The sequence below is a fragment of the Lathyrus oleraceus genome, chromosome 1 (assembly GCF_024323335.1).
Source record: "Lathyrus oleraceus cultivar Zhongwan6 chromosome 1, CAAS_Psat_ZW6_1.0, whole genome shotgun sequence".
In the NCBI taxonomy this organism is placed as follows: Eukaryota; Viridiplantae; Streptophyta; class Magnoliopsida; order Fabales; family Fabaceae; genus Lathyrus; species Lathyrus oleraceus.
Window position 1 is genome coordinate 25800432 of NC_066579.1, and position 13294 is coordinate 25813725.

At 37.1% G+C, this 13294-nt stretch overlaps 1 protein-coding gene across 1 annotated transcript; it reads left to right on the plus strand.

The window, feature by feature from the left end:
• The first annotated feature begins 2949 nt into the window (after positions 1 to 2949).
• LOC127115372 (1,4-dihydroxy-2-naphthoyl-CoA thioesterase 1) lies at positions 2950 to 4582 on the plus strand. The gene is made up of 3 exons (XM_051046936.1): positions 2950 to 3094; positions 3450 to 3641; positions 3755 to 4582. Exons 1-3 carry the CDS (start codon positions 2954 to 2956, stop codon positions 3905 to 3907), a joined length of 486 nt encoding a protein of 161 aa, XP_050902893.1. The 5' UTR covers positions 2950 to 2953; the 3' UTR covers positions 3908 to 4582.
• The last annotated feature ends 8712 nt before the right edge of the window (positions 4583 to 13294 follow it).

Genomic DNA, 13294 nt, shown 5'->3' on the forward strand with positions numbered 1-13294 from the left:
TACTAGTTTATTCTACAAAGTTATTAACACTTTGCAGAATGAACTAGTAGAGAATGAAGTGTTGGTTGAACAATTATAAGTATTGAACCAAATTCTAACCGTTAAAGAGCGAGATACAAATAATGGGTTGTAGAAAGCTAAAAAATATTAATTAGGGTAACGTGTTCTTCTATTATAACTCAATTTATCATATTATTAATTTTTAAATTAGATTGAAAGATTATATATTTATGGAGCTGTTGATGAAATAAGCATTCCACATAGTTAATAAACTCAAGTGAACATATCACTACGGTTGAAAGGTATAACTGTGGTGAAAAGTTGGACGTTGCGTCTTTCACTATGGTTCGAATGTTCAACCGATGAAATATTGAAAAATCTATTAAAATGAAGGTGTTGGGTATCAAACTCCTACATCCACATTTTACTAGTGTTGGTTTCTATAATTGTATATATTACGCGCTATTGTATTTTTACGGCGACTATCAATCAGTGGTAGTAAAGAAGGCACATACTATCATACCCTTTGTTATCACAGGCAACCTTCCGTGCTAGAATTCTTCTCCCAACCGTGATAAAATTTCTTTATTGTAGCGGTGCTTGTTATTTTTTCAAAATTCATTATTACCTTTTATATTTTATTATAATTTAAAATAAATTAAATGTGTATTAAATGTAGAAATACGAAAATTCAAATATTTTTTCTACAAAAATACTTAGAATGCAACTATTCCCCATTTTTATGTAGTTTTCACCTCATATGCCCACCATTTCCATTCTCTTTTGTTCTCGCATTTGCTTTCAATTGAAGTTCACTTTTACTCTATCATCTATAGTCTGTCGTCAAATTGTAATTCTCTATATCTCTTTTTTATTTTCATTTATCTCATTCTTATTATTAATTTGAAATTACAATATTATATTATGTATCTTGTTAAATTTCATTATAAAATTTATATAAAAATATTTAATATATTATAATGTTATGTTTAATTATAGTGATTAAAGTTAGTGCACCGACGATGCAAAATAGTTTTATACCATCATTCAATAGGAATTCATCATTGAGCCATGTTATATCACTAACTTTAAAATATCAATGTGATTTAGCAAAATACATGATGATTATTGGTTGACAATGTAAAATCATTTTACATTGACGGTGTTTCTCCTATTTTCTCTTTTATATATATATATATATATATATATATATATATATATATATATATATATATATATATATATATATATATATATTACAAATAATACATTTCATGTCAAAGCTTTTACCTGAACCAATGAAAATTCAATGTCAAATGATCTGAAACGCGTCATTTCTTTTAAAAAGTTTAATTTTCTCCCTCGATTTTGTAGAAAACCAACATGTTATGAAATGATTCTCTGATATGCTACTTTAGAAGATATGATTCGTGATATTGGAGTAGATGCTTTTAAGAAATGTCATGTGGAAGATACTTTGAAAAATGACATGGAAGAGTCGTTATATCCGGAATGCAAAAAATTTATAACATTTTCAGTTATTTTAAGACTATTTAATCTTAAGGCAGAAGGTGATTGAGCAGATAAGAGTTTCACAAAATTGCTTGAATTATTGTAAGAAATGATTTCAGAAGGTAACACGTTGTTGAACAATAGTTATGAGGTCAAGAAGATATTTTGTCCAATGGATTTGGACTATGTCAAAATACATGCATGTCATAATGATTGCATATTATATAGGAAAGAGTGTGATAACTCGAATGAGTGTTCGTGGTATGGAGAGTCACGCTACAAAAAGAAAGAAAATTGTGCTAAAAAGGATGATGGTATAACTAGAAAATGGTGTTCCTTCCAATGTGATGTGGTATCTACCGATAATTTAAAGGTTCAAGAGATTGTTTGTTAATGTAATGACGCAAAGAATACTAGATGACATGCAAATGAAAAAAATTGATATATTATTTTCAGATTTTTCTACCATCTTTAGTCTGTCATCAAATTGTAGTTCTCTATCTCTCATTTTCGTTTTTATTTATCTCATTTTTATTATTATTTTCAAATTATAATATTATTTTATTTATCTTGTTAAATTTCATTACAAAATTTATATATAAATATTTAATATATTTTAATTTTATGTTTAGTTATAGAGATTACATTGTTATTTTTATGTATCGTGTTAAATTTCATTACAAAACTTATATATAAATATTTAATATATTTTAATGTTATGTTTAATTATAGAGATTAAAGATACTGCATTAACTATGTAAAATAATTTAATGTGATTTGACTAAATACACAATAATCATTGATTATGTGTAAAATTATGTTACACAAACAGTGCATATCTTTTTTTCTCTTTTATATATATATATATATATATATATATATATATATATATATATATATATATAATTTAAAATGTTTTGCATATGTTTATTAATACGTTTATTTTTGTTGAATATAATTATAGAAAAGATAACTGAATCAATATTTTTGCTAATTAAAAATATTATTCTATGTCATAATGTGTTTATCGATTAATGTAACCACTCATTTGCCAAATATTCAAATTAAATTATCAACTATCAATAATAGTAAATATTTCTCATCATCAATAAAATTGTAGGTATAAATTGTAGTGGTTATTACCACTTCCCTGAAAAAAAGAAAAAACTCTAAAGTTTACTTTAAAACGCTGATAAAATTGTAGATCTAGATTTACGGCAGTTAAAAAATAACCAATCTCCGAATTCACCGTCCAACTATAAACTTTCGTTTTTTTTAATCCCTAAAATACCCTTTTAATCAACAAGTTCCAATGATTCCTCAACTAATCACAACAATTTACAATTTGTATGTTTGACCTTCTCGTGAGTAATCAATAAATACATAAAAATTGTGAACAAAAGAGAACACAAAATAGAAAACCCTTATTTGATTTGTTATCATGGAGGACAAAACATCATCCTCGGCAAAACTAAAAACGGTTGATGTGGATGTACCCCTTCATACAATAGGATTTGAGTTCCAAGATATATCAGCAGACAAAGTTTCTGGCAATCTTCATCTTACCCAAAAGTGTTGCCAGGTCAAACCTTTTTTCTTCATTTTAATTATCTTCGATTTATACTTTTGATTCTGAAAATTCTGCATCCATAATAGTGCGGTTTTCGCAACCCAAAAGGTGTTTCATGGTAGTTAGAATGTAATGTTTATAGTTTTAAATTGCACTCCCCAACCACAATATTAGAGATGCAGTAGTTTGTGCAACAATGTCAGACGGCAATTGTGGCGTGACTTTAAAACCATAGTTTTTCTTCTGATAAAGTTTCAACGCGGTTGATACAACACATTTTTTAAGACATTGCTTTTCTATATGGGCTCTAAATACTCTATTATAAAGTTTGATTCTTTTTCTTATTTGACTATGGATATGGTTGCAGCCATATAACATGCTTCATGGAGGTGTATCAGCGTTGATAGCAGAATCACTTGCCAGTATTGGAGCACATGTTGCTTGTGGTTATAAAAGGGTCGTGGGAATTCAACTTAGCATCAACCATTTGAAATCAGCTGTGATTGGTGACTTCATCCATGCCGAAGCCACACCTTTGACTGTTGGCAAATCCATTCAGGTTCATGCTCCTCGCATAGACTTTCGCTATTATGGTTCTGAGACAATATTAAATATTATTTTTCAGTTGTATACTAGTATTCTCATTTACTAATATAGTGTTTCTTGAGGCAGGTGTGGGATGTGAGAATTTGGAAGATTGATCCTTCAAACTCAGAAAGCAGATTGTTGATAGCATCTTCTAGAGTAACTGTTAAAAGCAACATGCACGTTCCAGAAAATGCAAAAGATACCGGCGACTGGCTAAAGAAGCACTCAAAATTGTAAATGGTCATATATATATAATACAGATCATGATAGACTTTGTAGTTTGGATTGGAGGTTTGTTTCAAGGTTTAAAATTGTTGTACACATTGCATGATATCCGTAACTACATCAAGCCCCAATCGTAGTTTGATGGGTAAACGCAGAGAAAAGTGAAGTGATGATATGCATGCAGCAACATAGTGGGTTCAATTATCACATGAAGTCTCAATAGACTATGAAGTACTCATTTTTCTATTCTTCTTCTCTTTACATAGTCTATGAAGTCTCAATAGTCTATTTCGTTGATCTCATCGGACAATCCAAAAGGAGCCTGCATAATTTTCTAGAATGATCTTCTGGGGAGAAATATTTTGACATTGTCATATTTTATTTGTTGTTATAAGGATCTTCTTCATTATCCATTGTCTTCTTTTTTGCCTAGGAGATGTCTTCTCCAATGTATTCTAGACTCTTGGTATTATTTTACACTGCCATGTGGATAATATGTTTAATGCTAAGAATTATAGGTTAAGGGTCATTAGTATTCACAGGTCTATTCTTTTGGAAATGAGGTGTGATGATTTTTAACTTAAGGAATGTTTCCTTAATGATGTTGTGTTAGCTCTAGGTCACTAGTTTCTTTTCCTTTTTGAGCTATGAGTCCTTGTATAACTCTTTGGTTTTGGTGATCCAAAATTATTCTATAAATAGGGGATATCCGTTTCTTTTTTTTTCTTTCTTTTTTTTCTTCATGCTAAAATATGGTTTTTCTATCTTTATAGTTCTGAGCAAATTCTTTAGTTATATTATTTTATACTACTTGTTTAATCATTTTCTGCTTCCAAATATTTGTAATTGTTACCAAACTTTCTTCCATAACCATCTCGCTAGTAAGTTTGTTTATTTCTTCTTTCGTATGTTTGTTTCATTTTTTTTCTCTACAATTTTGTGGCATTGTGCCTCTCTTTGGTGACACTTCTTGTTTAGTGGGGCGTCTCTTGGTATCACCCCCTCTTATAGTAATTCTTTAGATCTTCTAGAACTTGCTAATGTGGTTTCTAGATTCGATGTGTTATGTAGGACAAAATAGTGTCATGTCTTATCGCGGTTTTAACCTCTTCTATGGAGAAGTTAACATGGAAGAGGATCCTTAGATTACCTTAGAGGCCTTGTAATACTCACTAAGATGAAAATTTTAAGACATACGGTGAATCTCGTTTATTTTAGGCCACATTAATTTTATTCTGATCTAGTTGGATTGTACTCCTTAAACTCTTATTTGCATATGGGAAACTTAATTGACTGGCCCATCAATGATCCTTCTCTAGAGGACCGTTTATGTGATCATCATCCTGATTATAGCTTCCCCGTGTATGACAGCTTTTAAAAAGTTTGGTTTCCAATTACCTTTAATTGGATATGAACGCTGCCTTTTATAAAGTTTTCTCTTAGCTTCCTCTCAAATCCTTCATTCATGTTTATATCAATATCAGGAGTTTTTAGCGAAAACTTATATCTATATTTTATGCACCAAGTAATTCTCAAAGTAACAAACTAACATAAACTTCAACAAGTTGTATTCGACTTTCTGTTGGATATACTTAATACAGATTTTGTTCGACTCTGTTCAACACACATTACTTCGACTCTGTCAAACTTATAATTATGCTTGACATAAAGAATTATATATTTAAGATACCACCTAATTCATTATGTCTAACCTATCTACATTTATCATAGTTCTCAATCTCTTGAATAATTATACCTACACAGCCTTCACCATGATGTCTGGAATCTAATTCTCAGTTCTGCAGTGTTCCAAGTTCAGCTTGTCATTAGCTACTTCCTCTCGAAGATAATGGAACCTCATCTGGATGTTCTATTCCAGTTCATCCACTGGTTTCAAAGAAGATATGATGAGAGTTCTATTCCAGTTCTTCGATCCTAAACATCATTGTTTCACTTTCCCAGATTATTAGTTGGTACCCACATTAGAAGAATTCTCCAGGTTGCTTGGGATACCTATCCTTGATCAAATACCTTTCAGTGGTTTAGAAAAGAGTCTGAAGCCTGAAGAAGTTGCCGCAGCTTTACACATGACAAAGTCCGACATTGAAACTAATTGGGTAACAAGAAGTGGAGCTAAGGGTTTACTTGCCAAGTTTCTGATAAATAAGGCCCGAGAATCCTTAAAAGATATGAATGTCCATGCTTTCGAAGATGTCCTAGCATTACTAATCTATGGTTTGGTGCTATTTCCTAACCTGGATCAATTCATAGACATGAATGCTATTAAGATATTTCTCACTCATAACCCTGTGCCTACCTTGCTTGGAGACATTTTGCATTCCCTTCACACCCGTACTATGAAAAGGCAAGGGACTCTCATGTGCTGCATACCTTTATTATCTAGGTGGTTTATTTCGCACCTTCCTCAATCAGTCTTGAAGAATGAGCAAAATTTGAAATGGTCTCAAAGGATAATGTCACTCTCCCATTCAGACATCCGTTGGTGTCCTCATCTCGAAGAAAATGTTATCCTCATCGACCGTTGTGGAGAATTCTCTAACGTACCACTCCTGGGGATGAGGGGAGGTATTACTTATAATCCTGCTTTAGCCCTACGTCAGTTTGGTTGTGCTCGAAGAGATGGTCCACATGAAATAATTATCCAAGGCACTGTGTTTGACTATGACAACGAATCCCAAGGTCTCCGTCAAAGGTTTGTACGAGCTTGGGGCATGGTGAAAAGAGGCACTTTAGGACAGAAAAACTCTATTCCTATGGAACCTTATCTCAGATGGGTACGCGCCAGAGCTCGTGAGCTTACCATGCCATATCTTGCAGTCGGACCGTTGATTGTTGAACCAGGAGTTGAAGGAGGTACTCCTCAGGTCATTCCCTACCCAGATATGCCTACCAATGTTGAAGAATTGAAGAAATCCTGGATCCAGTTGAGAGAGGAAAGGGATACTTTTGAAGTCCAGTTCTGTGTTGAAAGGAAGAAAGTGTTAGAACTCACCAGCCAGCTTAATGAGGAACGAAGACTCAATACATATCTTCGCCCGAAAAGAAGTCGTCCCTGGGAGACTTGAGCTGTCATTGTATTTTATTATTTTGTTGTAATAAATATTGATTACAAAATTATTAATAAAAGTTCCTTTCTTGGTGGTTTACGCAAAGTTAAATTCCAAAAGTCCTTGAAAACATTTCATACATTGCATAGCATAACATAACATTGCATAACAGGTATTCTAAAGGATCAATGTTCTCACGGTCTTCCTATTGCAAACAGAAAAATGGCCCTCGAACAAACTGTCAAAGATCTCCAGGCTCAAAATGCTCAATTCCAGGAGTTGATCCTGAACTTATCCAAGGGGCAGGAGGAACTGAAGGCTCTCTTGCTCGAGAAGAAGAAAGACAGGAAACCTGTGAGTTACATTAACCCGGGAAGAAGGCTTAAAGGAAAGGCTGCAGGAGTCAAGATTAGACTTCCGAAGGATCAAGAAGAGGAGACAGAAAATGATTCGGAAGATGAGAATGTTGATCCTCTCAACCATGAGGACGACGATGAAGATTATGAAGATGAACAGTACTCTCCGAAGGATGATAAGTACAAGTTGCTGGAAGAATGTATGCTAGCTATGGAGGGTCAAAAGGCGCCCGGTCTGGATTTCGAAAGCTTAGGTCTGGTCTCAGATGTGGTCATTCCCCGCAAATTCAAGGTCCCCGATTTCACTAAGTACGATGGTGCGTCTTGTCCTCAGATGCATCTGAGAGCTTATGTGAGAAAGATCCAGCCGTATACCACTGATAGGAAACTATGGATCCATTTCTTCCAAGAGAGTCTGTCTGGCATACAGTTGGAGTGGTATTATCAGCTCGAGAGCTCTAACATCCGCACCTGGACTGATTTAGCGACAACTTTCTACAAGCACTACCAGTATAATTCTGAATTGGCGCCTACTCGGCTACAGTTGCAGAATATGACTATGGGATCTAAAGAAAGCTTCAAAGAATATGCTCAAAAATGGAGAGATTTGGCTGGCAGAGTCAAACCCCCTATGACTGATCGAGAATTAGTGGACATGTTCATGGGTACACTGACTGGCCCATTCTACAGCCATCTACTGGGAAGTTCTTCATCGGGTTTCACTGACCTTATATTGACGGGTGAACGTGTTGAAAGTGGTATTCGAAGTGGAAAGATACAGGCAGCTACCTCCGCAAGCACCAGAAAGACCCATCAGGGAAAGAATGAATCAAATGTTGTGTACGGTGAAAGGGGTCATAACAAGAAAAATCGTGACCATACCATTGGAGCAGTTACAATTGCAGCACCGCCAGCTCAAAACTTCCAGCACAGACAAGACAGGCCAAGAAGGCAGTTTACCAAGATCAATATGACTTTAGCACAAGCACTGCAAGGTATGCTAAAGACAAATTTAATTACTCTCAGAGGCCCTCCTGCAAATCTCAACACTACTTCTCCTCGTTATAATCCCAACGCCAGGTGTGCGTATCACTCCGATAGCCCCGGGCATGATACAAACGATTGCTGGTTGTTGAAGAATAAGATTCAGGATATGATCGACGCTGGAGAAATTGAATTTGATCCTCCAGAGACTCCTAATGTCATCACTGCACCTATGCCTAATCATGACAAGACTGTTAATGTTGTGAATGACAATTCTCACATTACTACTGTAGCGGACTTAACATCTCCTCTCCTAATCATCAAGAAGAATTTATTGCAAGCTGGTTTATTTCCAGGTTGTGCTGAAAATTGCGATCTCTGTATACTCCGACCCAATGATTGCCTGAAATTGAGGAATGGTATTCAACGGCTGATGGACGATCGTACAATTCTCTTTGAAAGGATTCCTAAGGTGGAAAACCCTGTGGAAGAAATATCTGTGATTGCCAGGTCCAAAGGTCCAGTGAAGATTACCGCTACTAGAGTACCTGTGAAGATTACTGCTGAGCCCAAGGCAACTCCCTTAATTATTACTGCACCTGGCCCAGTACCGTATTCCTCAAGCAAAGACATTCCTTGGAATTATGGAGGTGATGTTTACATCCATGGCGTAAAGCAAGTTGGTAATTCTGCTAATCCTAATGACATTGTTGGGACTAGTAAAGTTACTCGAAGTGGAAGGATCTTCTCTCCAGAAATCTCACCTCCCGTCCCTGAAACTCGAGGAAAGGAACCAGTGATCAACCCTTCTCGGTCAAAGACATCGGTCGAAGTTACTACTGAAGATGTTGCCAAGCAGGAAGTGGAGGAAATGCTGAAAATCATCCGTAAGAGTGATTTTGATGTGGTAGAGCAGCTGGGGCATACTCCGTCTAAGATCTCGATGTTATCCTTGTTATTATCTTCTGAATCTCATGCCAAGGCATTGATAAAATTCTTGAAGACTGCTCATGTACCTCAGGAGACATCCGTCGATCAGTTCGAAAACTATGTGGCCAATCTGACTGTTGACAATGGCCTAGGCTTTTCCGATGCCGACCTCACACCAGCAGGAAAGAATCACAATAGAGCTCTGCATATCTCCATCGAGTGTGAAGGGATCACCTTATCTCACGTATTGATCGACAATGGCTCTTCTTTGAATGTGCTGCCGACAGCTGTGCTCGATAAACTTGATTGTAAGAGCATCGAATTGAAACCTAGTGATATTGTGGTGCGTGCGTACGACGGTGCGAAAAGTGTTGTCCATGGTGAAGTGGTTCTCCCTATCAAGATAGGACCTCGAGTCTTCAACACTACCTTTCACGTGATGAACATCCGTCCGGCCTATTCCTGCTTGCTGGGACGCCCTTGGATTCATGGGGCAAGTGTTGTAGCTTCATCTCTCCATCAAAAGCTGAAGTATCCAATAGAGGGTAAGATTGTCACTGTGTGTGGAGAAGAGGAGTGTATTGTCAGTAGTGTGCAGGCCTTCAGATACGTCGAGGTGGATGGCGAATTCTTCGAGACTCCTTCTCAGTCATTTGAAGTGGTTCCGCCGCCCAGTCCTGTCCTTAAGCCAACTCCCCTTGTGCACAAGATTATTCGTGCTCCTCCTGCTATGATTTCTCTGAAAGATGCTCAAGCCGTGGTTGAAGATGGTGGTCGTACTGGCTGGGGTCAACTGATCAATGTACCGTACAAGTCTGATAGATTTGGCCTGGGGTTTAGCTCTGAAAACATAGTCAAAGATCAGATTAATGCTGTAGAAGATGCTGATAGCGATTGCGACCTGGATAGCTGGATTTTCCCAACAATTGGTGACGGACTCAAAAATTGGAAGGCTGAAGACACTATTTCGATTTCCTTTAGTCAGGAGTAATTGTTATTGCCTATTTTAGTGTTGCAAATTTTTAATTTTTTACAATTGAACTTCTTAAAGCATTGTGCCTATACCCGGGGCACAAATAGCTAATTTGTTAAGGGTTTTGTCATTTTCATAAGCATATCCACATTCAATAAATCAATGGACTTTTTGCATTCAAATATTACGCTCTTTATCTTTCCTGTCATCTTTTAAACAAGCTATGCTTTCTTACACACACTCACGTAACGAATTGCAGATCCACACCCACTCTGGATCCTGTTGATAATAGTTTTGCTACTGTTAATTATGACTTTGAAAATCCGATCTACCAAACCGAGGATGGAAGTGAGGAAGATTGTGAAGTACCTGAAGAGCTTGCCAGACTGGTACTGCAAGAAGAAAAGACTATACAGCCGCATGAAGAGTCAATCGAAATTGTAAATCTGGGTACTGAAGTGGACAAGAAAGAAGTCAAAATAGGAGCAGGCTTGGGAAGTAGTGTCAAGGAAAGATTGATTCAGATGTTACATGACTATGTTGAGATTTTTGCTTGGTCGTACGAAGACATGCCAGGACTGGATACTGATATAGTAGTGCATCGTTTGCCGATGAAGGAAGATTGTCGTCCTGTTAAGCAAAAGGTTCGTCGCATGTGTCCTGAAATGTCTGAGAAAATCAAAGCCGAGGTTATGAAACAATTCGATGCAGGTTTTCTGGCTGTTACTTCTTATCCTCAATGGGTTGCTAATGTGGTCCCGGTGTCAAAGAAGGATGGTAAGGTGCGAATGTGTGTAGATTACAGAGATTTGAATAAAGCGAGTCCCAAAGATGACTTTCCACTTCCGCACATTGATGTTCTGGTAGATAACACCGCTCAACATAAGGTATTCTCATTCATGGATGGATTCTCAGGTTATAACCAGATTAAGATGGCGCCCGAAGACATGGAGAAAACTACGTTTGTGACGCAATGGGGCACTTTCTGTTACAAAGTAATGCCATTCGGTCTAAAGAATGCAGGGGCAACATACTAGCGTGCTATGGTGGTTTTGTTCCATGATATGATCCATCATGAAATAGAGGTATATGTGGATGACATGATAGCTAGATCTCATACTGAAGAAGAACATCTCGATCATTTATACAAACTGTTTGAGAGGTTGAAGAAATACAAGTTGAGATTGAACCCGAACAAATGCACCTTTGGAGTAAGATCCGGTAAACTCTTGGGCTTTATCGTCAGTAGTAAAGGAATTGAGGTTGACCCGGCTAAGGTGAGAGCTATTCAAGAAATGCCAGTTCCCAGTACAGATAAAGAAGTCAGAGGTTTCTTGGGACGTTTGAATTACATTGCCCGATTTATCTCCCATTTGACTGCTACTTGCAAACCCATCTTCAAATTACTGAGGAAAAATCAAGAGATGATATGGAATGATGAATGTCAAGAAGCTTTTGATAAAATCAAGAAGTACCTCCAAGAACCTCCAATTCTGATGCCACCAGTTGAAGGAAGACCTCTAATCATGTATTTGACCGTGTTAGAAAATTCAATGGGGTGTGTGTTGGGGCAACATGACGAGTCTGGTCGAAAAGAGCATGCCATATACTACCTTAGCAAAAAGTTTACCGACTGTGAAACAAGATACTCACTGCTCGAGAGAACTTGCTGTGCTTTGGCCTGGGCTGCTCGCCGACTAAGACAGTATATGTTAAATCATACCACTTTGTTGATTTCTAAGATGGATCCTATCAAATACATATTTGAGAAACCTGCCCTCTCCGGAAGAATAGCAAGATGGCAGATGATTTTAACAGAGTATGATATCCAGTACACTACTCAGAAAGCAATCAAAGGGAGCGTGCTAGCTGATCATCTGGCTCATCAAGCAGTGGATGATTACCAATCCATGAATTTTGAATTCCCAGATGAGGATGTCATGCTTGTTACTGATTATGAAGAACCTGGACCAGATGAAGGACCCGAACTGGGATCCCGATGGACTATGGTTTTCGATGGATCTTCTAATGCGTTGGGCAATGGTGTCGGTGTTGTAATTATTTCCCCCAAGGGTTGCCATACGCCCTTCACTGCTAGACTATGTTTTGATTGTACCAACAATATGGCCGAGTATGAAGCCTGTATTTTGGGACTCAGAGCTGCTATAGACCTGAGAATCAAGTTTTTGAGTGTGTATGGAGACTCAGCTTTGGTAATCAGTCAGATCAAAGAAGCATGGGACACTAAACATCCGAATCTCATCCCTTATTGAGAACGGGTGTTGACATTAATCCCCTATTTTGAAGAGATTACATTCGAACATATTCCATGAGAGGAGAATCAGTTGGCAGACGCCTTGGCCACCATGTCATCTATGTTCAGAGTCAGATGGGACAATGAAGCTCCCATGATCACCATTGAGCGATTAGATGAACCAGCATATTGTTATGAACTTAACGCTGATGAAGTAGAAGAGAAACCTTGGTTCCACGAAGTAAAAAGATATTTAGAAGCTCAGGAATACCCTGAAGGGGCATCCATCAATGACAGAAAATTTCTGAGGAAGTTCTCCGCTAAAATCCTTTTGAGTAATGGAATATTATACAAACGTAATCATGATCCGACGTTGCTTCGTTGTGTGGATAAAAAGGAAGCAGAAAAGATCATGGAAGGCATGCACGACGGTGTCTTTGGGACTCACTCTAGTGGGCATACGATGGCCAAGAAGATTCTGAGATCAGGGTACTATTGGTCTACCATGGAAGCTGATTGCCACCATCACTCCAGAACTTGTCACAAGTGCCAAATCTATGCGGATAAAGTACATATACCTCATGCTCCATCGAACGTGTTGACATCCCCTTGGCCCTTTGCAATGTGGGGCATTGATATAATCGGAGAGATTAAACCTACTGCTTCTAATGGACATCGTTTCATTCTTGTTGCTATTGATTACTTTACAAAGTGGGTAGAGGCAGCCTCATTTGCTTCTGTCACCAAGAATGTGGTGGCACGGTTCATCAAGAATAGTCTTATTTGTCGATATGGCCTCCCTGAAAGAGTTATCACGGACAATGGCACCAATTT